The following is a 25691-nucleotide window of genomic DNA, read 5'->3' on the forward strand; positions in this document are numbered from 1 at the left end:
ACAGAACTGTTCTAATTGCATTTGTCTTTATTTTCTTCTAGCAACTAGCAGATATTCTCCCCATTCACTTCCGAAGAGAGGTTTGTCTCAGTGCACTTGTCTCTCTGCCTCTCACTCTTTCCTCGTTTTGTGGGGTGGTGTGACCTTGCCTGACTGGTTGGGTCCCCAGCCTGTTTGTAGCAGTCAGTGTGCTCATTTGTTTTTAACTGGCAATGCAGAGTCTTGCTCAACCCAGCAGTCTCTGACCTCCCTGCACAAAACGCAGTTGCATTAGGAATACACTCTGCAATGGGCTCTACTTCTGTATTGCACTTGGTGTTTCTGGACCAGCAGCCTAAGGCTCCTTCCCTCTGCCTCACCTCTCTCTGCAATGGGGTGGGGGTTCCTTTACAAGACTGACTAGGGCTAGACTGTATTGGCCATGCACACCATACATCCAGAATGCTTTGAGCCTGCTCCCGGGGGGGGCGGGGGGGTGTTTCCCTTCAACTTTGATAGGAGCAGCATCAGGTACTGTGAAAAAATAGTGACTAGGGTGAATGAGCATCCCTTGCATTTGCCATGGGGGTTTCATGCATGAGAGATCAAAGTGCGGGTTGGAATCACAAGCACTTGGGGGCTGTGATGGGGCTGGGCTGAGCAAGATGGGGAGAGAATTTTAGGTGGCTGGACTCCAGGTTACAGAGATGGAGGAGAGTAGGAGGTATCACCACCTCCTTTGACCAGGTCCAGCAAAGTGCCACATCTCTGTCTCCTACTGACTCCAGGGACAACTGAGACCCCCTAGCAGGCTTCAAGACTAAGGCTCCACCTCTGCACCCACCCAGCTTCTCAAGTATCTTTCCCAAATGGCAGCAGCTTGGGTGGAGCTGAGGGCAGGTTGCATTTTCCTTAAGCAGTAGGGTGTTGAGGAATATACTCAAGGTATCTGGGGCATGGATGCATGGAATGAGGAGTTTATGTGATCAGAATCTGCACAGCATGTGGTCTCCCCAAACAAGTAGTAGCCTTGACTCTAAGCAGCCTCTGCACCAGACTGAGCTGTGAATGTAACATCCTCATTAAATTGTTGGGGTAGCTCCAGGGCTGAGATCAATGAATACGGCAGTTTCTAGCATTCAGCTGCCAATTCCAGTTGGTATTGCATGTAAACTCTGCTCCTATCTAGCATGACTCAGAGTATGCCCTGTGTATTTGTATCCTATGTGAGTTGCCTAATGCTGGCCACAGATCTTCCAGTGCACAGAAGCCAGACCTGCAGCTCCCTTCTGCCCTTGCTAAGGTTCATATGCCAAGGTCTGAGCCTCTTTTATACTGCCATTCTGTGCTGGCCTCAGCCTGCCTGGGGTTAATCTGTGCCTGCTGATTGGCTGCTCAGGAACGTGCTGTGTCTGATTCTAGCAGCACCACCCTGCCTGAGTGGATGGCTTACTTGCCAGATTTGTAGGAAGAATGTATTATCAGATGGGAAGTCTAGGCTCAGAGCTGATCTGACTTGCCTATGGCCATCTTTGCACTAGTAGAGCCAGAGATAGACCCCCCCCAGGATCCTGACTCCGTTCAGTAAGGTCACAGTGGCTCTCAGATTGGCTGGTTGTTAGATGCAGTAGTGGAACCTTTAATCCTGTGTAAGCTACGTCCTCCACAACCCTGGTGTCCCCAGTGCTGTTCTGGTCTGACAACACAGTTGGATTGGAATGATGAGTCAGTACAGTAGCTTCAGCTTTTGGGTTTCTCTGCATGTGCCGAGAAATCTCTATCATGTTTCAGCCATTCCTCCTCCAGTGTTGTGTCTGCAGATCTCAAATGCCTGGATTTCCATCATCTCAGGACATCCTATACTTCATCTTCCCCTTCTCCATTCATTCAAGCTGCTGCCTCATTCTTCAGGCCAAATCCTACTTCTATTAGGCAAAGCTTTCACTGACTTCACTGTGACTAGGATTTGTCTTTACGGGTAGAAGAGCACTCAGTGTCTGACACATCCCTTACACAAGGGCCTGCCCCAGGAGGGGAACATATCAAAGGCAGAGGAGCCTCAGGCAGGTTGGCACTAGGGGCTTCCCTCTGCCCAGCAGACAGTCTTCTTCTCTCTGAGAGTGGTAGAGCTGGGCAACAGCATGACAGGCAGCTGTACAGCCTTGAGCCTCTGCTGGAGCACTAGCTGTAGTTAGAAAAGTCCTCAGCAGCCCTTAGGTGGAATGGGTTCTATCACTGAGGGAAGAGCTGGCTCCCTAGTTACTGCAAGAACAAGCTCCTCATGTTTTTCTTTCACCTCTGCAGAGTCCTAACCCAGCTCTTACCTTCTGTGTCAAGACCCACGACCGCCTCTATTACATGGTGGCGCCATCAGCTGAGGCCATGAGGATCTGGATGGATGTCATTGTGACTGGAGCAGAGGGCTACACCCAGTTCATGAATTGATGGGGACCAGGAGTGCTTAAGGTGGAGCTGTTCCAGATCTGCCTTTTCCTCTTCTCCCAGATGGATTTGCCATTGACAGTCCAAGATGACCTAGATGCCCCCACCACCACCTGGTACAGCAGACAGCCATTTCCATCCCCTGCCACCTGGGATGTTTATCCTACAGCAAGAAGATCTTGAATATAAGGGTTGGTCAAACATGCAGATGTTGGCTGTATCATGCCCTTTGGGCCCTGGTTGGTTAAACAGCCCTGCTGACTAGAGGGGCCCGGCTCCAGGCCCAGCACTCTTGCCATCTTGCTGTTTTCCCAAGAGAGCTTTGGGATGTTGTTTGAATAAATGTGGGATTGTTGTTTTTTTTTTTTTGGGGGGGGGGGGGGGGTTAAAAAAAACAGGAAAAATCAGCTGTGTAAAGCCAGGATTTTGTTACACGATACTTATTTTTTTCATATTGTAGCCATTCCTTCTGGAATAGTGGAATCGCTGTTGCATTTCCCCTTCTGCCTGCACCAAATGCCCTGTGCTTTCTATTAAACACAATGTAGGTGATAAGAGTGAAGGCATGGGCCTAGCTAGTGCACAGGTGTGGTGTAATCATTCTCACATGGAACAGAGAGGTGTTAAGCAAGACTGGCACAGAGGCCCAGCCAAGAGGGTTTTTTATATATAGATATATAAAAAACAGCACAGAACAGACTTTATTCATTCTTCAATGGAAGCATATCAATGGGCTAAAAGGTACAAATCAGAAGAGCTGCCAAAGACCATCCCACTGGTACCAGTGCAAACTAGGCCTGAAGCTTTTGGATTAAGGAACTAAACTATCTAAATGCTGCCACTTTTTAAAATTGGAGATTGTTGGGCATCACCATGACAACTGCATCACAGATACATCTGACGCATCCTACCAGCACCTGTGACCAGACCCCAATTTGCTCAACTGTCTGCTTGACTTGTTACCTTTTCCTGTGCCATTCTCACCAGTGCCAAGGCTGCTGCAGGTGCCAGCATGTGCACCATGACAGTCCTGCCAGATTTACTGCAGCTGCCTGTAACAGTGAGGGGTCTGTCTGTGTCAGACATCTCTCTGCTCTCCTGTGCCTTGACCACCTCTGAGGATCTGTGCATCAGCCCAGGCAAGGTGCCTGGTTGGAAGGTTCTGATGGGTTATGGTGTGGTGAAAACCTGGAAGTAGCTGTGCCAGGTGTGCAAATGTTGTGGGATTAGGGGGAATATTTATGTCTGCCAGGGCTTGTGATCTCTCTCATGCACTAGGCACAGAGGTGTAGTCTAATGGAACAAATGGCTTATTCTGCTGACACTGTGAGCTTTAAAAAGTGCCTCGCCCAAAGGAGAAACCCGGAGAGCAAGGTAAGAAGAATGCAGAGCCTGATTCTTAAAGCCTGCAGTTAACTGTCTGAACATGTGTCATGGGGTGTCAGAGCCTAAATTCACTTCTAAAGGCCAGATGGTGTGAGGTGCTGAGCCCCCTCAATGTCCCAGAGAGCTGAGGGTGCTCAGCCCCTTGTAGCATTTGGTCCATACTATCCAAGCCTGAAGCTGCTCCATCTGTAGAAGTGGAAGTGACAGCACTCACTGCTTTGCTGACTGGCTAAAGAATTGGGCCCCTTGCCACCTTTGTGCCCCTTTAAAGTGGCTAACTATACCTACCCCCATTAGGAAAATCCAGCTTAGAGCTAGGAATTTCCACAGCCTTCCTCTAGGGCTTAATGAAGAGTTAAGTTTCACACAGCTGAAAATCCCTTGAAAGAACAAGAGTATTTAAATCCCACCTTGCTTTTATAACCTTGAAATCCTTATTTTCTAAATATCTTTTTTAACCCTAGATATCTGAATTCCTAAAGTGCCACTGCTGTTAGACCTAGCTCTCCTTTTGTCCAGTTCGTACCTCCCTCTGCTGCCCTAGGCTGGGAGCAGGTAGCAGCCACTCCAGCCTCTCTTTTTTCAGTAGTTGTAGACAGACTGCAAACAATAAAGCCTTTTGAGTAACAGACTTGAGATTATTTCCACCTTCCCCACTCTTGACCACAGCCAGCTGGGCCTTGAGCCAAAAGGGTTCTCAGTAGGCACTGTGCTGGGAAGACACCTGCCTTTGAAAGTGCTCTGCCCTACCCCTATGAAGTTTAGAATGGTGACAGCCTCAGTGGCTATCCAGACAAAAGAAATAATTCAACAAACTCTACAAGTTTAACTATTTACACATCTCTCTGAATGAGGGGGACGTGGAAGGGTGGCACAGAGGGAACTTGGTGAGAATGAAGGGATAAAAGGATCTGTGGTAGGAAATGAGCTGGGCTCCTAGCAGTAAACTATGACCCTCTTATAAAATAAACATGTTATTTACATTTTTATATTTTTAAAATATCTTTCATTCCATTCCAATTTTGACTAAAAATAACCCCACCTTTCAAAATTGTGGAATTTCTTCCCACCTGGAAATGCAAGTGTCTGACTAGTTCTAGCTGGGCCTCAGCATATGGGGTCATGCAGCTGATGACTTTGAATGAAACCAGTGTGTCCCATAGCCCCTTAAGAGTTTGCCAGCAGTAGCAGCCTATTCTACTAGTCATATTTCCTCTCTGTGCCCGTGGCCGTGTTGCTCCTGTTCTACAGTGGCTGGGAGAATTGAGGTGCAGAATCTGTACGGTAAGTGGTGCAAAAGCCCATCAGGCAGTGGAAGAGCAGGTGACTGGCAGGTGCAATACAGCACTACTGTTTTCCTCATGTATAGGGGAGCTCCAGTCACTGTGCCAGGTGCTGCACAGACACACTGAACTGAGATGCAGGGGCATGATGGGAGCCTACAGCCCAGGCCCTGGGGTCGCGTCACGGTTTAGAAAAGGCGTTGTACGAGCTGCAGTTGGGAGTCAAAAGGCACAAGTGCAAACAAAAACAGGTTCACTTTTTGATAATGAGGGCTGCATGCTGCAGTAGGAACACTGACAGGGAAAGGGACCCAGGGAGCAAAAGCATGTTGCATACACATGGGCTTGTCTCCTCTGGCCCTGCTGCTGGGAGCCCAAACCACTTTCCCTGTCATTTCAGGTTAAGAAGGAAGATGCAAGCAGCAATAATCCAGGCCCCAAAAGGATTTGAGGGGGAGCCAGAGGTCACCATAGAGATCCAAGAGCTGCAGGACTACACCACTTGTCCAGCCAAATCCCTCCTGGCAGGGGAGAATGCAGCATTAGCATGGATTAGCATGTTATCCAGGGCAGGAGCTTACACATGGCTGCAGCATCAGCTTCCAGCCCAGCAATTTGTCTGAAGGTAGAACAGGGGGCCTCCTCCCTGCTTAGTGAGAGATTGTGAGCACATAGCCCAAACCTTTAGGCATTGAAGCATTTCAGTACATGCTCTTACCTGGACTTGGTACTCTCCTCCTGTCCCTGGCTTCCCATCTCCATCCACACTGTACTGGGGAGAAAGATGATTATTCAGAAAGCCCCATTAGAGGGGGGGCTAGAATGTTCCCACCCCCACAGAGTCCAAGGAAGGAGGGGCAGGCACAGAATCCAGCTCTTCTGTGTTCACGAGCACAGGTGCTTACGGCAGAGGAAGTTGTATATCAGGCAGGGGCAGAAAGCAGTACTGGAAGAGGAGGGAAGGGACAGAATGACAAAGACCAGCCAGCACAATAGGGGAGACCTATGCTGACCAGCCACCCCCACATTGAACACATTTGCCCATGGTCAAGTCCACTCTGGTGAACTGTCTGAGATAGGATCTGGTGTCTCTATAGCTGGGGCCCTGCTCTGAATACAAACTGACAATGAAAGGGTTAAAACAAACCGAGGGTCCTTTAGGGTAGCAGCCCAGTCTCTTTCCATGCAGGCACTAGGCACTCTGAGGTAATCACCACCAGCTGCCCAGGATCACAGGGGAGGATGTGTGCATGAATTCCACTTGACAAACTCCTACCCACAGGCCATGCAGCCTGGCTGTCCGAGACCACCAATAGCTTTACCTTCTCAAACATGGCCTGGTACTTCTTATATAAGGCAAAGTTGGTTCTGGCCCTGGGCCAAGGCAAAGGCAATTTCTTTGGCTGTCGAGGAGCTGGACTTGGCCAAACCTATGAACACAGATAAATGCCAGGTCAGGGACCTGGTCACAGGGGATGCTAGAGCTCCTGCAAACTCTAGCCTGTCCATCCCTGCAAGAAGTGACTCTATAGCCCTCACTGGAGCGCAAGGCCACCCCAGGGAGCGGCAGGGGCTTTGTACAATTCTTCCACCCCCTCCTCCAAAAGCAGGCTTCTACAGGTTGGGACCAAACCATCTTGGTTTTGCTCAAGAGAAGGCCTGAGATCAAGGCCCTCAGGGCTTATGGACTTTCAAGCAGCTGTGAGGAGGGTTATTGGAGCCACCTGGCTTTTCCACTGAGCAGTGTCAGTGGTTGGATGGCCCACTGTAGCAGCAGTTTGGGAAAGGCCCAGGTGGGAGAGTCTCCCCCAAACCAAGATGGCACTGTGATACATCGGCTCACAGCAGAGCTTACAGCCTGCCTTGCAGCTGTTGCACAGTCGGGAACCAAACCCACAGAAACAGGATCAATCAACAAGGCTACAAAGCAGCATCAGAGTGGAGGGCAGGGATTGAGAGATGCATAATGCAATACCTAGAGCTGGAGCACAGCTGGGACAAGTTGCAAGGAAACAAGGAGCAGGTCCTAAAACAATCTGGAGGTCTGGTACCAAACACAAATTCTCCAGTGGGCTTCCTGTCCTGCAAACTATAGGTAATAGCACAGCAACATCCTTACCTGCAATCACCATATGCTGCAGTGGAGGCCAGGCACTGGGCAGGTCCCACTGCTCCCCAGTCCTGGCAAGTGAGATAGGGAGCCCATTCTTGTAGGACAGCACTGTGCTCCCCTGCAAACGTAGACAGCATATTGAGTGGTGGTACTGGGGTCCCCAGTGAGTCACCATCCAGGAGACAGAAGGCAGACAGAATGGGGGACACGGGTAAGAGTCACATTCACAGACACCTAGAGTACGGAGCACCCAATGGACAGGCTCATGGTCACTCCAGGTCCCACCCTGTCTGCGCATTTGCAGCCAGTCCCCACCCCCAATGCTATGCAAGATCCTTATAGGAGATGGGGGAGCTTTATTATCTTAGGTTACAGGGTGCCAAACCATGTCCTCTGCAGCCATCTGGACCTGATCCTGAGGGAGAGCTCAAGGGATCGGCACCAGCCACGGGGGAGGGAGGAAGAGGTAAGGTGAATCTACCCCTGCCCCCTGGTACATGCAGGGTACTGGTGACGCCTAGCAAGAACTTCATGCCCACCTGAGAAACTCTGTGTCATTGGCGTGGGCCAGGTAAGCATCCATCATCAGTGTGAAGGAAAGGTGGCTGGCTCCGGCGCAGGTAATAGACTTGGCCTCCATTCGGGATGTGCCCATACCTGCTCATCAAGGGAGAGACCATGTGTTCATCCTCCTCCCCAGGGGCTGTGTAAGGGCCCTGCAGAAGCCTCCCCACTTCCCACACTGCACTCTGAGCAGGGCCCTGCAACTGTGATGAGATGGCGAAAGTTGGGAGGACAAGATGACGTATGCCCCTCATGACAACTGTCCCCACCCAAGCATCCTCAAACTGTCAGCACAGGGCACTGCCAGATCTAGGGTTGTGTCAGTTGGTCAGCTCCTCATGCTTGGATGGGGATAGAGTGGCTTCAGAGCTGAGGGAGGAAGGTAGCAAGCCGCCAGCCAGCCTCCTCTCTCTATCTGCCTTAAGTCAGGGTCTCACCTTTCCACCAGGTACAGGAAGTTCTGTATCATCCCCTTGGCTGTGACTGCCATTTAATTCGATCACCCAGTAGGAATCCCTCCAGCACAAAAGCAGCAGCTGCATGAGCAATACCAGATGCTTTGGGCTTGTGGCCCTGCATGAACCAAATGTAAGCTGTAATGGTCCATGCTCACACCCAATACCCTCCCGAGGCATGGGGTTCAGGCTGGGGCTAAGGACAGTCTGTCCACACCCACACCTTACAGTCATGGCCACACTTAGTGTGCGACAGGACAGCTTGTCACATAATTTCAGCAAGTACAATTATTTGAAACAACCCCCATGCATGCTGGCCAGGGGAACAGTACCAGTGACAGCCAAGCTTAGCAAAACTCACCAGCTCAACTGGCATGGGGCAGAGCCAGAGTTCCAGCTGTGGCTGCAGCTAAGTCAGTTCGAGGTGTAACCAGGACAAGTCTCCAACACACCAGTAGTAATATTCAATGAACCTGCCACCGGGCACTATCAGACAGTGCGGCACATAAATCTGAGAGTAAAACATCGGGTGAGTCCTTACGTCATCTTTGATCTGAAAAAGAGATGATCCAAGTTGGTCACCACTCCCCAAAACCCTTTCCCACAATCCCCAGCTCCCTAAGCCAGTTGCCCCTCCTCCAGCCCCCACAACTAACCTAGGCTGAATCTTCACCGCACTCTTTTCAAACACAGTGCACAGAAGCATGGTCACCTCCCACCCACATATCTCTACCTTGCTCCCCAGGGATTTCCACTTGGCATTCAGATCCGATGCCCGTGCCTGGAGTTTCTGGTCAGAAATCTTGGCTAAAATCTGGGGGCTGGAAGATGAAGAAGAAAAACACACTCAAGAGAGGAGACAGCTACAACCAAGCATCTAGTCACCACAGGCAAGGGTTGCTTCCGGAAACTGCATGCGACATGCTCTGCCTGATATAATGCAGCAATCTATGGGTCACAGGACCCTTCTTGGCTCCCACTCCCCGCAGTGCACAGGTCAGAATGTGGCTAAATCAGCAATTTAGCTCTAGAGACCTAAGCTTCAATCCTCAGTAGATCACAGCTGGATTTGGAGGCATGATGGGTGTTAAAACCAATTTCATGTTCTAGTCCATTTCATCTCAACTGGTAGCCTCTACTCAAGCCAAGCCAAGCCAAAGACTGGACTATCAGCAAGGTCTGCAGGTCAGGATAGAGGGACATTGGTAGAGATGAAAGAGCAGGGAGGCTGCAGGTCAGGGTAAGGTGCATTGGCAGAACTGTGAATGGGGAACACTGATTACACCTTGTACTGATTACAGCTACCACATCCCCCACGTACTAAAAACAAAAGACAGCTGTAGTCAGCCCCCGTCTCCAGAGTGTGACAAAGCCCAGCACAGTGCAGTCTGGCTCCCTTACTCCCATCACCAGGGCAGAGCGCAGCCCATGGGAACTGTTAAGAGAATTCCCTGAGGCTCATTGTGCCACACTCACTCTTGCAGGGGCCCCTTTGGGTTCCATTTTGTAGCTGCTCGTCCAGTCCTGAGGTTCTCATTGCTCAAACTCCTGTCCAGGGTCACTAAAGGATGAGCTCACAAACTGTTGTAGCTGCTTTTTGGACAATATCCCCCCTAGAGTCATTCACTAGCTGCTGAAACTTCTTCATAACTAGTTCTGGGGAAAGAAAAGAAAGAAAAGAGCAATCGCTATCTACTGCCTTGGCTGAGGTTCTGCCAAATCTGCCAACATGGGGACCATGAGTGGTGAAGGCATAGTGACTACTTGGTGTAATATGTGCCAGGGCACAGTGCCACTATTCCCCCTAATAGCCCTGGGGCACAGCACACTCCTGTGCATTAGTATCAGAATTCCTAATCATCCTGTACGAGTGTTGGTAGGATGGGCACAGGGTCCAGATGGCACCAACAGGCAGGTGTGGGGTTAGACTGCAGGTGTCTAGCAGGAGGGAAAAAAAGAGTAAACAACAGCTCCATGGCCCTAGCCATACTGCCATTGCTGACCTGGAGACTCCCACAACGGCATGTCAACAAAGTGTTTGTCATCAGAGAAGAGCCTGGCCAGCTGGACCCTGCTTCAGGAGGTCCCCAGTGCAGTAAATCTGGCTGAGGAGAGAGAGAGAAAGAAAAAGAAAAAAAAAAAGGGGGGGGGGGGGGAGAGTGAAATTCAGACACATCCAGGCATGTCCTAATTCATGACCTCCAGCCAATTCCTCAGGAAGCAACCAGCTTATTTCTGCTAGATACGACCTGCTTCATTAACTGCAGAATGATACAGGCTTGTTAGCATGGACAGCAACCCAGACATGCTGGAGCCTTAAGGCAGGGGCCAGTCCACACACCTACAGCTCCATGCTGTGTTCAACGAGAGGGAAGAAAGGGGCAAGTATCCAGTTATACAGTCAGCCAGCCAAGGCCTGTTAAACCCAATTATCTGTAGGAATTTAAATGTGGTCCCTTAACTCTGTTTGAACCTCCAGCATGGATGGTGCCTAAGAGACCATTTACACTGCAAAATTAATTATGACTTGGTCTCACCTGCCAAACAGAACCAAAAACACGTTACAACCATTTACAGAACCACATAACAGACCTGTAAAAGTGCCTGGCTAGAGCATGTTTCTGACACATGCAGGGCAGGCCATATGCACCAGTCAGACACTACCCCAGCTGTGTTTGAAGGGACACTGCCAACTTGGAACTCTAACAATGTTAATTAGGGTTTAAAGTACTTCCATATCCTGCCTTCGACTCCCTGCTACTCTCTGGGATTGTTCCATCATATTTCCCCCCCCCCCTTTTTTTTTTTTTTTTTTTTTTTTTAAGACCTATGCAAACAGTATAAGAAGCTGAAAGACTCTGCACAGAGTAATCACACTGAAACGAGAGAAGAATATTGTTATAGGTTGGGTTAAACTACTTTGAAACTGGTGAGTGTAAACTTCATTCAAAATAAGCCTAGGAAACAACAGGGGCCTCAAATTAAAACACAGACTCGTGTCACCATTCAACGTGGGCGGGGGGCTTTGCTGGGGATTGTTTGGTAGAGTAGTGCGTTTCTCTCCCACACAGACACAAGAGAGACAGAAGTAACAGAAAGCCAGATGCAGCCTGAACCATGGAGAGCATGACCCTAATGTGATGATCGGGCCTACAAATTTATTCTAATTCTGAGCTCAACAGTAAAAAGTATGGTTTCAGAGTAGCAGCCGTGTTAGTCTGTATTCACAAAAAGAGAAGGAGTACTTGTGGCACCTTAGAGACTAACAAATTAATTTGTTAGTCTCTAAGGTGCCACAAGTACTCCTTCTCTTTTTAGTAAAAAGTATGTGAAAGTTCATGAAGTGTCACGTTAACCTGGAACAAATGTTTATGGGAAAAGGTATGGAAGGGAGACTGCCGAACTAATCTAAACAAAAAGGCCTAGTGATATAAAAGACGGTTACTCACCTTTGTAACTGTTGTTCTTCAAGATGTGTTGCTCATATTGATTCCAATTAGGTGTGTGTACGCCATGTGCACCATCGTCGGAGAATTTTTACCCTAACAACACCCGGTGGGTCAGCTGTGGAGCCCCCGGGAGTGGCGCCTTCACGGCGTGAGATATATACCCTAGCCGACCCAGCGCCCCCTCGGTTCCTTCTTGCTGGCTACTCCGACACAGGGGAAGGAGAGCGGGTTTGGAAGGGATATGAGCAACACATCTCAAAGAACAACAATTACAAAGATGAGTAACCATCTTTTCTTCTTCGAGTGCTTGCTCATATCGATTCCAATTAGGTGACTCCCAAGCCTTACCTAGGCGGTGAGGTTGGAGTGAGATATCACTGAGTGCAGCACCGCTGAACCAAATGCCGCATCGTCTCTGGATTGCTGGACTATTGCATAGTGAGAGGCAAAAGTATGCACTGAAGACCAAGTGGCAGCTCTACAGATCTCCTATATTGGAACCTGCGCAGGAAAGCCGCCGCCGAGGCTTGAGGCCTTGTGGAATGGGCAGTGAGGGACTTGACAGGGACGCCGGCCAGGTCATAGCAAGCACGGATACAGGATGTGATCCAAGCAGAGATGTTCTGTGAAGAGACCGGGAAGCCTTTCATCCGGTTAGCCACGGCAACGAAGAGCTGGATCATTTTCCTGAACACCTTTGTACGCTCAATATAGAAGGCAAGAGCCCTACAAACGTCGAAAGAGTTCAGCCATTGCTCTCGCCTAGTAGCATGATAGAAGACCGGGAAGAAAATGTCCTGGCTGATGTGAAAAGTTGATACCACCTTGGGAATGAAAGCCGGGTGAGGGCGTAGCTGCACCTTGTCCTTATGGAAAGACCATGTACGGTGGTTCCAAAGTGAGGGCTCTGATCTCAGGTACGTGCCTCGCTGAAGTGATAGCCACGAGGAAGGCTGTCTTCCAAGAGAGGTACAGAAGTGAGCAGATGGCCGTTGGCTCAAACGGGGCCCCCGTAAGTCTGAAGAGGACCAGGTTAAGGTCCCACGCGGGGTCCAGTTGCTGCACCTGCAGATAGAGACGGTCCAGACCCTTAAGAAACCTACGACCATAAGGTTGGAGAAGACAGAGCGTCCATTTTCTCCTGGGTGGAAAGCCAAGATGGCTGCCACGTGCACTCTAACAGATGATATTGCCAGACCCTGCAATTTTATGGACAGGAGATAGTCCAAGATGAGAAGCACGGACGTTTGCAGGGGGGCGTGCCACGTTGAGCACGCCAGTAGGAGAAACACTTCCATTTGGCCAGGTACGTGGCTCGAGTGGAGGGCTTCCTGCTACCTAGCAGGACCTGCTGCACCGAATGGGAGCAGAGAAGCTCCGAGTGAGTTAGCCACGCAGCATCCACGCCATGAGGCAGAGGGATTGCAGGTCAGGGTGACAGAAGCGGCCGTGGTCTTGTGAGATCAGGTCCGGCACAGTTGGAGGGATGGATGCAGGCGTTTGCCAAATCGTTCTGGCCATGGTCTGTATGGTGCGAATGAGTGGTAAAGCCACTCGAGATGGGGCCTCCGCTGACAAGATGTCCACCACCTGGTCCTCCAAATCCACCACCTCCTCCACTTGGAGGTTCGTGTTTCGTGCCACCCTACGCAGGAGGTCCTGGTGGGCATGGAGGTCTATTGGAGGGGGACCCGAAACCATTGTCCCAGCCACCGCCTTGTCTGGGGAGAATGAGGACGCCGCCACGGGAGCCAGGGGGTCCAGTGGTGTTTCCTGCTGGGTCGGGTCTTGTTGTCCGGCGTCCATGACTCCGGATCTGGACCCTGCCCCGGAGTTGGGGCTGTGTTTTCCATGCCCCCAAGAGCAGGATGGCTTATGGTGGCCTCTGGCACCCGAAACTCTGAGTGGGCTGTGCGGGAGGCCCCGGATAGGGTGCCCTGGGCTTGGTGGTAAGCCCACAGTGTCCAAAAGGGCCATTGGGCAGACCCTTGGATAGGATCAAGGCCTTCCTCTTGCCAATGGGCAGCATCACCCTCGCCGAGGCTATGAGCTGAGTCGTGAGCCCGCATCGGACTGCAATGAACGTGAGGCAGATCGCGAAGGCCAAGGCGGTGCCGAACGTGTCTGCGTCGAGTCACCGGACACGGTGGAGACTGGTCCCGGGCAGCCGGGGATCGGTGCCACGACTGCGGGGAGCAGCACCGCAACGCTGGGGTGCAGTGCCGGGACTGAGACCGGTGCCGAGGTCTGGACCGGTACTCAGATCCGGATCTTGACCGCGACGATGATAGTCTCAGAGAGTGGCACCAAGACCCGCTCCGGGACAGTGACCAACGTGTAGAGCGGTGCCATGAGCGGAGCCAGGAATCTGATCGGCCCTGCGAGTCGGAACGGCACTGCGAGCCGGATCAGTGCCGAGAATACGACTGGCATTGCGAGTACGACCAGCGCCGCGAGAGGGAGCAGCGTCGGGAGCAGGAACAGATCCAAGAACGGGACCAGTGCCGTAGTTCCAAATGAGGAGCCAACGGCCGGATCAGGGATGGTTTGCCCCGGGACAGTACCGCACGAACAGGAGCCAGTGCCATGGTTTGCGGTGATGTCGACTCTGTCATTGTAATGAGGTCCCTTGCCGCTGCAAAGGTATCCAGCGTTGATGGGAGCTGGGGCTCAACCACGCTATGAGTCGGGGAGCCTGTGTGCGCCAGACTCAATGGCTCTTCCCTCGGTGCTGGAGTCAGCGGCGCCAACGTCGGCGCTTGAACCCTCGGTTGCTCCGCTACCGGATGCGACTCCGAGGGTGGTCCCAGGGGCGCTGGCAACTGCTGAGGCGGAGCAGCTATCTCTGGCCTGCGGTGCCGCTTTTGGCCAGGTGAATGAGAACAGTGCCGGACCGACTGCACTGGTTACAGTGCCAGGGAACTTCGGTGCCGCGGGTCTCTGCCAGAGTCCAACTGCAGTGCAATACCTACTGCTGCCACTGGGGCACTGCGCACCGAGGCACTCAGCACTGGGTCTCGGCTTGCTGCTGGGGGATCTGGGTGAAGAGCCGCCTCCATCAGGAGCTGTTTTAATCTAAAGTCCCACTCCTTCTTGGTCCGGGGCCAAAATCCCTTGCAAATTTTGCACTTGTCTGCCTGGTGGGATTCCCCCAGAAACTTCAAGCAGGAGTCGTGGGGGTCGCCCGTTGGCATGGGCTTAGCACAAGATGAACAAGGTTTAAAGCCCGGAGCCTTGGGCATGAGCCCAAATGGCAGGCAGGGAGGAGACCCCTTTTAACCCACTACTATAATTAAACTATAACTATACTAAAACTACAACAACTATAACAATTAACGAACTATGAAGACCGTATCGCTAGTGTGGAAATAGAATAAAGGGAATTTAGATGCAGGCCTCTGAAATGAGCAGGAGTCAGGCTAACTCTAGCTTTAATAAACGCGAGATTTGTAGAAGCGGGGACAGTGCGAAGCGAGTGGAAAACAACTGTGAAAGAGGCTGTTGTGACCTTGTATTAGATAAGAATAGAATGCAGACTATAAGAGAAATGGTAAGAAAAATACGATGATATGAAGGAATATATATAAACAATATGCAGTTGTTGCTTATTATTGTCTGTAATAAAGGTATAAATACTTGCTCAAATTGTTTATCTGGAAGACACCTGCCTAAGTGGGGGAAACCCTGTGTCCTAGTGCACGCTCTCCCTCTGTGAAATTGCTTGAGGTAATAAAGTGTACCTGATTTGCTGCATCCAACCTGAGAGTGAGAACTGTTTTTTTCTATGACACTAGGGAGAGTGGAGAACCGCAAAGCCAAGCTCCACAGTTCCAACGACCCTCACGGGTGGTAAGAAGGAACTGAGGGGGTGCTGGGTCAGCTAGGGTGTATATCTAGCGCCATGAAGGTGCCACTCCAGGGAGCTCCACAGCCGACCCACCAGGGGTTGCTAGGGTAAAAATTCTCCAACAATCGTGCACGCGGCACACGCACACCTAATTGGAATCGATATGAGCAAGCACTCGAAGAAGGAGGAGAAGGGAAAAGAGTAAAGATCTTAGAGAGTGTACACACACGTCTTGCATGCCACTCTCAGCATATTCTTATTACTCCCTCAATCTTCTACCAGCACCGTGCGTCTAAACAACTCTTATTTGTATAGCACAGTCCAGGACGCTTTATTAGAAAAATAATTAGACTATGTCCCTGCCCCAAGATCAGTCACCAGGAGACCCACCAACCTCTCAGGGACCCAGGAAGTAGTTACCTCTCACAAGGAGGTGGGAGCCCATAGACCAGTCCTTGCCACCCTGGCACAGAAACAGAGATGACGACAAAAAAGCACCAGGCTGTCACCAAAATCCTTGCAGAGCAAGCCATTTGAGAGGAGAAGAATTAAGTGTTTGCTGTTCTGCTGAATCATTAAGTTAGTTGCACCAGATTCCACCCACCTGTGCAAAGGTCTGTAAAGCAAAGCCTGAGATTAACTGCATGCATTAAGGGGGGCTAGCATTAGATTTCAAGAGGTGTGGCTGCTTCTACAATCCTTGGCAAAGAAAATTATTTGGAACTATTTGCAGTAGCTTTATCTCTCAGACACACAGCCTGAAAATTCAGTCTTTCTTGATACTAACCCATTAACAACAGTTCAAGTCTCTAGCACAGGGTGGGATAGCTTCAGGGGCTCTTATGGCACCATATGGCAGTACTGCACCCCACCATGGGGTGAGGAGGGGAGGAAAGAAAAGGAAGGGAGTTCAGCAACAGAACAAACATGTCCAAGTACACTGTACACTACAGAAAAAGGCCTGTGTGAAGGGACTTGTACTCCAAGCCCCTGCATCAGGCACCTCATGAGGGCACAGAGAAGGCCAGAAAAAGAAAAGAGCAGGGAGTGAGTGAGGAGGGACCCATGGATGGATAGAGGAAACAAAAGGAACCAGGGTAAATAAAAATCAATGATTAAAAAAGAAATCATTGGGGTTTCTTTTTTTTAAAATACTTTTAATTTAAATAGGTTTTTTCCTCAAAAAGCATTTTATCAAAAAAATCCAATCTAAAGATAGTTTTAATTAAGACGCATTATAGCTCAAAGATATCTCATCACGGAACAGAGATTTTAAATTCCAATTCTATAGTATGAGAATATTTTCATGTAATGTTTAAGAAAAGTTTTGTAAAGGAGTTCCAATAGTGCATGGATTAGGGACCCAATCTTATGGGGTTCCAGGGGCTTCTGTATAGATTATTTAGGTTAATTTTTCTATCTACCCAATGGGACTCAGTGCTCAGTCTAGAAGATACCATCAGAGATGCTTAGTTTTGCTGTTTTCAAACTGTGGATTTGTGTCTCCAGAGATAACATGCTTTTTAACAGCAAAAATGTTTTAAAATAAATAATATAGAGAGCGGAGAAATAACAGATCTCAATCCTATTGTCCCTCTGCAAAATTGCATACACAGAGTAAATCCCTTACCTCTCTCTAAAAGTGCAAAATTTCAAAAAGTTCAATGAACAGAAGATTGTTGGGAGCGGAATAGATCTGGAAAAGGAGAAGAAGTCTGGAGATAAATGTGAGAAGGAGGGACAAGACCCAAGAACCTCTTAAAGCCAGCTGGCAAAGAGGTTATAGAAATGTCCTAATTCTGATTCACTAAAGAATGTCATGTGAAATCTTAAATAAAGCCAGGGTCACACTGATCATTAATATAACTGTGAAATGTACGTACAGATACCATATATGGAGTTAGGTATATATACTGGAAATACCTTGATACATGAGCTAAGAATGCAGGAGTCACCAGCAAAGGGAGAGAAACAAGTTTTCTTTCAGACAAAAGATGTTTATCAGTCTCTCTCTGTTGGATGTAAATTAAGCATTGTAAACTAACACAATGATGCCCCTTTACATACAAAGGTTTAAAGAAACGTGAAGTCAACAGGGCTGCAGCACACTTGAAAAATAATCCATGGGATGGTTATGTCTCCCTTACCCTGCACCTAGGAAGTAAACAGGAAGTGCATTTACGGACTCTCAATCAACCTTGGTTGAAGATGCTCCAAAAGTCTTTGTGTGAGAAACTTCTTTAGACTCTAGGTTAACTTATTACTTAAGTTTAGTCTCTAGAAATCATGTACTTTTGATTTATATGTAACCTTTTGTTCCCAATATCTTTACTGTCTCCTGAATCTGTAGTCCTTAATAATAAACTTATTCTTGTTTTCACTATAAAGATATACTAGGGCTGTGATATTAAGTCAGGTGCTGATGACTCACACAGGCTAGCGTGTACACTGTTCCATTGAGGATAGCAGACCTGGTATTTCTGTGAGTCTTCAATGGATAAGGGGCTGAACACTGCAGGGAATGCTTCAAAGGGGCTCAGGGACTGGGATGCACCTATTGCTAACCTGCAAGGCAAAGTAATGGTTGGCATAGCCCAGAGGTGTGTGCTTGGGTGGCTAACAAACTAGCGGTATCAGGGAGCTGACAATCAGTTAAGCACAAGCAAATGTCCCTCATGCTAGAGCCAGGAGAGTAACAAGGTGATTCTCAGTCCTGCGTACCCCAAGAACCATCAGTGTTCTCCATAACCCAGGCAACAATAGAACTCAGTCCTTTTACCATGAGGGCCTCTCGCATTTCCCCTGAGATTCTGTGAATACGCAGGGGGCAACTTTACTTTGCAACAAGCTCCTCCCAAAAGTCTGGTTTGTTTTAAAGCTCCGAGTTTCACGCTGATGAAAGAGGCCAGCTTTCCAATGCTGGAGACTGACTTTACTATTCACCCACTCCACACAGCAGAGGCAGTAAGGCAGGCTTCCACCCGATGCACTGCCAGCATGCCTCCAGCTTGACCTGGAGGAAGCCCCAATAACGGAATTCCATCTCCTGGACCAGAGGTGGGCAAACTACAGCCCGTGGGTCACATCCGGCCTGCAGGACCCTCCTGCTCGGCCCCTGAGCTCCTGGCCGGGGAGGCTAGGCCCCAGCCCCTCTCCTGCTGTTCCCCCCTCGGCAGCCTCAGCTCACTGCGCCGCTGGCGCAATGCTCTGGGCGGCAGGCTGTGAGGTCTTCCCGGGCAGTGCAGCTGCAGAGCCTGGGGCTCTCGGCAGCACAGCTGTAGCACCGCCAGCCACTGGTGCTCCAGGCAGCATGGTAAGGGGGAAGGGGGGGTTGGATAGAGGGCAGTGGAGTTGGGGATGGTGGTGCGGATAGGGGTTGGGGCAGTCAGAGGGCGGGGAACAGGGGGGTTGAATGGGGGCAGGGGTCCTGGGGGGGCAGTCAGGAAGGAGTGGGGGTTGGATGGGGTGGCGGGGAGCCTGGGGGCGGTCAGGGGACAGGGAGGGGTGGATGGGACAGGGATCCTGGGTGGGCCATCAAGGGACAGGGAACAGGCAGGGTTGGATAGGGCAGGAGTCCCGGGGGGAGGGCCCCCATCAGGGGGTGAGAAGCAGGGGGGGGCATTAGCTGGGGGGGCCATGCCTGGCTGTTTGGGGAGGCACAGCCTCCCCGAACCGGCCCTCCGTACAATTTCAGTAACCCCATGTGGCCCTCAGGGTAAAAAGTTTGCCCGTCCCTGTCGTAGACCCAGCTAGGGACGGGAACAAAATGGAGACCTGTCTCCTAGCAACTTGATTGAGACCTACCAATTTGTTTCATAAAAGCTATCAAACAGTCTCAGATGGGGACAACTTTTGGTCCTTAACATCCTTGCCCTAGATTCTGGCAACAAAGACTCCAGTGCTGGTGTGTCTATGCCATCCCCAAACTCTCAAGCCCATTAAGTCCATCATTATTTTAAATTATCATTTTTGCCAATATCACTGGAAGATACAAATCTCCCTCCCTCCCTCTTGACATTTTACATTTGGCAAGTAGTGATCCCTATCCTTTCCCCTCCCACCCTACATTTAGAATGGCATTTTAAGATAAATGAGGCTTCATTTTATTTCACTAACAGTCAAGACAGATTTTATATCAGTGCTAGTTATATGAAGACAAAAGCCACTTCCCTTCTGGCCCGCCCCACAAATTCTGGCAGCTACTTGTAGAGGGGGACGTGCATTTCAATAGAATGGGGGATGTTTCTTTTAAACCTATGCTGCACTGAGATTTTTTAAACTGAGTGGAATACTCTGCATCAAATTATTCTAGGGTGGGCTGCTACTGAGAGTCCTCTTCAGAACGATACACACACACACATAACAGGCAGTAAAAACACAATGACCCATGCCTTGCAGTATTCAGGAAATGCTTGAATGCAAAGAACATCCTCTTCGCAAAACCTCTAAAAATCCTCCAGCAAGTTTAGCACCCCCCCCCCCATGTGTTCAGTTGCTCTAGACGAGACTCTGGGTGTATCTACACTTCAAGCAGAGCAAGGATTGCAGCGTGCGTAAACATAGCGAGTATTCCCAGCCTCAGGAGACCTACATCATCATGAGTTGGACACCAAGAAGGGTGAGGTTACACACACACACACACACACACACACACACGGGGGGGGGGGGGGTCTGCCTTTTGATTTTTCAACTCCCCTTGCCCATCCCCAGTGCAGGCAAGAGTGAGACACAGAATCCGTGTTGCCCGCTCCCGCAAACATACTGGGCGAGGGGAGGCTGGGCCCAGCTGCAGGAGCTCTCACCCCCCGTCTGCCCGGGGCCTGCCCAGCAATTAAAGCAGATCCGCCCCCTCGCCCCCGCCCCCCCAGGAGCTCAGCTGCCCTCAGGGAAGCCCCCCTCAGCCTCACCTCCGCCCCTTTCGGAGCCTCTTCCCAGGCCTCCGGGGCGGCTCCAGGGGCTCCTCGGAGCCTCGGGCGCCGCCCAGGCCGGCTGCGGCAGCGAGGCGGGGGGCGCAGATCCGCCATCTTCTCCCGGTTGCTCGACGGCGAGCGCCAGACAGGCTCCGCCTCACCCGTCAGCGGCGGGCTGCGTTGCTGAGGGGAGAGAGGAGGGGAGCGCGCTCTCCCTTGCGTAGTTGTGATTGGCTAGTCTCCCCGGGGCAGCCAGCCAATCAGAGGGCGCTCAGGCCCGAGAGGCCTGGGCGGGGCAGGCCGTGTTCCCGCTCAGGCCGTCACCCTCTCCCCGCACGATGGACGAGCCCCTGCCTCTGCCCCAAGACACGCCGGCCCGCAGCCAGGGCCTCCGCCCCGTCCACCTCCAACAGGCTGGCTGCTATGCAGTCAGCATTAACTTCTTCGCTCAGGTCGTTAGGCTGGCAGATCCTGCCTCAACCCATAGAATCCCTCAAATACTTTCCAGGGGCTGCCTAGAAGAGTAGCAGCAATCTTACTTCCATTACCAGAGGCCTCATGAGACTAAGGCACCGTATTGTAATACCCAGGGAACAGGAAGACGGCTGCTTTAGAGAAGAGAGTGAGAATAGGCACTGGACTGGCCACCACAAAGCAGCATTATCTATGCATTCATCATGGTGATAACTAGACCTGGAAACCTCAAAGTACTTTGCTTGCACCAACAAGTTTATAAGTGCCTACATCCCAGAAAGGTACGCAGAGGGGATAGCAAACTGAATGACACTATTTCATCACTTCCACCTCTGAAGGAAATGTGGAGAATTCACTCAGTGCAAGGATGATGTGTTGTCAGAGAGAAAAAAAAAATGAAAGGTTACGAAGCAAATTTTCCCATCAGTGATTGGGGTTTTGAAGATGAACTAACCCTATTCTTTAGATTTCAGATGAGACAGAAGATTTGGTACAGTGAACTTTCAGGTGCTACTGTGCTTTTTCCTCACCTCTCCACTACTGGCACAGCACACAAAAATAAACCCAAGTCCCGTCCATACTACAACTTCTGCCATTGCTAGTGGCAGTAGCAGCATGGGTCCTAAATTTGCAAGTATAACTGCAGTGTTATAAAAAGAAAAGGAGTACTTGTGGCACCTTAGAGATTAACAAATTTATTAGAGCATAAGCTTTCGTGAGCTACAGCTCACTTCATCAAATGCATCCGATGAAGTGAGCTGTAGCTCACGAAAGCTTATACTCTAATAAATTTGTTAGTCTCTAAGGTGCCACAAGTACTCCTTTTCTTTTTGCGAATACAGACTAACACGGCTGCTACTATGAAACCTGCAGTGTTATAGAATACCCATAAAAACAGAACATGCAGCTGTACCAAAACTCAAGACATTTGGATAATCATTAGACCTCTGTACTGTAAGACTGCCATGTCAGACACATCAATACCCAAGCTCAGGAGAGACAAAGTTGATTTTTTTTTTTTTTTTTTTTTTTTTTAAAGGAACAGCACATCACTGATTGCTATCAAACCACTTCAGACAGTTGATATGAACATAAGATTTTCTATTCCAGATTGCCAGAAGGCTGTACCTGTTTCAGAAGGCTGACACCACCTCTACTGTAGTTGATCAAGTTTCATAATTCAGTACTGCACATTGATAGTGTAGCAGCTAGTTTATGAGATAGAAAAGGTGTTAAGTGCCAAATAACTTGATCCCTAAAATTGCAACAAAAAAAAGTCTAGAGAAATGTAAGAAAAAAAAGACACGACTAATATTTGACCCAATGCCAAACCAGTGGTGGAACACCTCCCTCCCCCACACTAGTTTAGGCACCTGAGATGTTTATCACACCTTGGGGATAACATGATCAAAGACAAGCAAGAAGTTGTAACTAAATGTTTGAGTTTTTCCTTTTCCTGCACAGCAAGCAGTAACTGGGGGTCTTTCTGTAAATGGCTGGAGACTGATTCCTCCCCTAGGGCAGGATTCTCTTCTCTTGGTAACTTAAGACCAAAGTATTATTTCCCTGTCTTTGTATATGAGATAACTAAAAAAGAGTTTATAGATGGGCAAATGACTTTCATCTAAGGGTTGGTAGATTCTGTTTGATTTATCATGGATCACAAAATCTCCTCTAAACAGGCAGACAGGTAAGTGACCTTAACTAAGTCCTATAAAACTGAAATATGTACTTCATTCAATTACTTAAAAGAAGCCTTTTAAAAGTTACTCAACTGAAACAATGTTTCTTATAAACCCACACCACCACCATCAGGACCACTCCTTAGACAAGCAAATTAACGAATATTAGGAATCTTAAATTCAAAGCAAGTCCCATTAGTTTTCTTCCACAATTAGCTTACTTTCAGTCTGAACAATCTAGTGTTAACTGAAGTTATTAGTTCTTTAAGTTATGACATACAATTTCAATATGCCATTACAATTATTACAAGAACAGTTTAATCCCTTGGGAGTGCTTTTGCAAACATCTCACCAATGATGCTGAAGTCTTGGAGGTATCACATTGCAGAAGCAGTGCTGGAACAAGAAGTTGGTTCTTCTTGATGGTGTGTGATGGCATGTTTACCTTTTGTTTGTTTGGAGATGAGATGAACAGGAGTGTGGTGAGTTGGTATCTGAATTCAGAGATATTTATACTCTTCTTCCATAGCCTTCCTCTGTAGCATGGGGCACGGGTCACTTGCTGGAGGATTCTGTGCTCCTTGAAGTCTTTAAACCACGATTTGAGGACTTCAATAGCTCAGACATGGGTGAGGTTTTTCGTACGAGTGGGTGGGTGAGATTCTGTGGCCTGTGTTGTGCAGGAGGTCAGACTAGATGATCATAATGGTCCCTTCTGACCTTGGTATCTATAAGGTGGAGTCTCTTTTTAGTCTCTCTTTTAGGGGCTTGGCAGGATTCAAATATCAGCTGCTGTTACTTTTACTGGCTCAACACCTTTATAGGATGGTCCTAGTAGCATCTTCAGTTCGTGAATATGCAACCTGCTAATACATACAGAGCAAAGTTATAAATCTTCAAATATCCTGGTCATATTGCTGGTCTCTCTGATGGAAAACTGTGCCATTTACAGTCAACTATTTAGTTCATTTGGAGATATTTATTCATCAAGGTTTAATACCTGAATTTATTTCAAATTACTACAAACATTTCTATTTAAAATTTGCTCTGCTTTTAAGTAGTCATTTTGGTAATTCTTAACCCGAGTCAAAGGCAGTGTAGTCTAAATACTTGAAGATGTGGTTCTTTTTTCAGACATTGGTAAGAGTTTAAGCACTACCAGATAATTAATTCCCCAATTAATATAAACATTCTATAGTCAAATAGCTTCTTGTAGTAGTGACCAGTTATAACAAGGCCACTTGATTTTATATTCATACATGAATAGTAAGATGTTATGTAACAGTGCTATAAGAAATTTACTGCATTATTTATACGCAAATATATACAAAGTGTTTGCAAATGACCATCACAAAAGGAACTTATACCACCTTAGGCATTTAAGGAATTAGAAAGGTTCTCGCCACTATAGTGGAAACATGTAGAAGTAATCAACGTAATTCCCACTTACGCATTTCCTTAACATTAAACAGACTTTAGAGTGCCTATATAAAAAAAATAAAAACCACCTTTCAACTAGAGTATGTCTAGCATTCTTTGTGCAAGGTTAAAACTGAGGTATCTTTCTGGAGAAAGGTGTGATAAAAGATTCCTGGCCTAGCTTTTGTGGCCTTGATAAACCAGGTGCTCATATTCCTTAAAGAGAGGTGTCATGCTCTTTGAGAAGACACTCCTGTTAGCTATTTTACTTTTAACCAAACAGTTCCCAACATTACTAAATCTACAGGAGCTTCACCCACAATTCACAATTAAAAAGTTCTTACCAAATGCTATGCAAGACAGTTGTCACATTTATATTGCTAGAAAGATGCTTAAAACAAAAAACTATGTACAGTATTACAGCAAAACAGAAGAGTGGTAAAGGCAAAGTGTTATTTGAAAAAGATGGCCCCAAAACACTGCTCTTCTGTAGCAAGGTGGACACAGCAATACCAATCTACAGAGCTTCCATATTATAATGGAAAGAACTATTCTTTTTACAGAAGACACTAGTCAGACTCATTGACTTATTTCACACACAGAACATTTCCAGCTAAAGAGGTAGTGTTGCCTAGTGGACAGCTCTGGTTTCTATTCCAATTAGCCAGTAGCCTGCTGGGTGACCTTGGGCAAGTTACTTCACCTCTGATCTCCTTTATAAAGGATTTTGAAATCTACTGATAAAAGCCCTATGTAAGAGCTAGGGCTTACTATACACCCTCCCTATAATTAGTCAATTAGTATAATCACAGCAGACAATACCCATTTGATAAATGCTTCAGCAAACTCAACTGTGTTAAGTATGGTATGGCCAGCCTGAAAACAAAGGTGTGGCATGATAATTCATTAAACAATGAATCAATTGTTCAAATCAAATTTGTATTTGCAAAAATTGTACTGGTTAGCCAGGTCTGTGGGCAGGTGCTTTGCAAGGTAAAGTACCCTCCTGCTGATGACTGGTATTATGTGGAGTACTTTATTTTCTCCTCACATGGCTGTCAATACCCTAAAATCCTGACTTGCAACAGCCCATGCTGTCCCAGCCCTATGCCTCTCCTAAGCAGCCTGTCAATTGTAAAGTGGTTTTGCGATATGCACAAAAACACAGAGCTGTGCAGACAGGATTTTTTTACTCTGATTTAAGCTAAACAGAAACACAGGTTTTCACTGAACAGGCACTGTAGTAACTGAGTATGTCACTAGCACATTTCCAATGGTTTCAGAAGGCTAGTTAAAATTTGTAGTCCAAGGACATTATTAAAACTACTGGCCCATTAATAAAATAAAATAAATCTACACATATCTTGGCTGGGCAATTCCTTAGAGATAGGTGTCCTGCACAGTAAGTGCTATTGCCATCCAGCCTAGCACCTTCAATAGAAGCTAGTTTGTACACAAGACAGCCCTGCTAACAGGTAAGAAGTTACCTTGCAGGTGTCACTATTCTATTTGCTTCAGCTGCAATACTGCCACTGAGCTTGTAGAATTTTTCTCCTATACAGAAAGCTTGACACTCCCTTCTGCAATCATTGCTTTATTTCTCAGGCCAGCCTGAAGCATGCACACTCACAGCAACAACATGTATGCAATATTTGGATGGAGGAAGAAAATAGGAATGAAACTTCTCG

General features: G+C 48.3%; 2 protein-coding genes across 30 annotated transcripts in view; one reads left to right on the plus strand and one right to left on the minus strand.

Moving 5' to 3' along the window:
- Positions 1 to 3093, plus strand: part of PHLDB1 (pleckstrin homology like domain family B member 1) — a 121566-nt gene extending 118473 nt beyond the window's left edge. For 19 of the 29 annotated variants that reach the window (XM_043500879.1, XM_043500880.1, XM_043500894.1 and 16 more), the window contains 2 exons: positions 42 to 80; positions 2284 to 3093. In XM_043500879.1, the coding sequence (XP_043356814.1) occupies positions 42 to 80; positions 2284 to 2424 (180 nt within the window). In that variant the 3' untranslated portion in view covers positions 2425 to 3093. Of the gene's footprint in view, positions 1 to 41; positions 81 to 1041; positions 1044 to 2283 lie in introns of those variants that run through there. The other 10 variants (XM_043500901.1, XM_038380543.2, XM_043500878.1 and 7 more) reach the window with 2 other exon arrangements.
- Positions 3094 to 3110: 17 nt separating this feature from the next.
- On the minus strand, positions 3111 to 16681 carry TREH (trehalase). Its single transcript, XM_038380419.2, is given in 17 exon segments — positions 3111 to 5554; positions 5556 to 5611; positions 5809 to 5862; positions 6413 to 6464; positions 6466 to 6520; positions 7210 to 7321; positions 7739 to 7795; positions 7797 to 7860; positions 8205 to 8261; positions 8263 to 8283; positions 8675 to 8775; positions 8956 to 9051; positions 9741 to 9843; positions 9845 to 9878; positions 10226 to 10292; positions 10294 to 10327; positions 15939 to 16681. Coding segments are annotated over 17 exon segments (1149 nt in total). The 5' UTR covers positions 16052 to 16681; the 3' UTR covers positions 3111 to 5481.
- Between the last annotated feature and the right edge of the window lie 9010 nt (positions 16682 to 25691).

The sequence above is a fragment of the Dermochelys coriacea genome, chromosome 22 (assembly GCF_009764565.3).
Source record: "Dermochelys coriacea isolate rDerCor1 chromosome 22, rDerCor1.pri.v4, whole genome shotgun sequence".
NCBI lineage: Eukaryota > Metazoa > Chordata > Testudines > Dermochelyidae > Dermochelys > Dermochelys coriacea.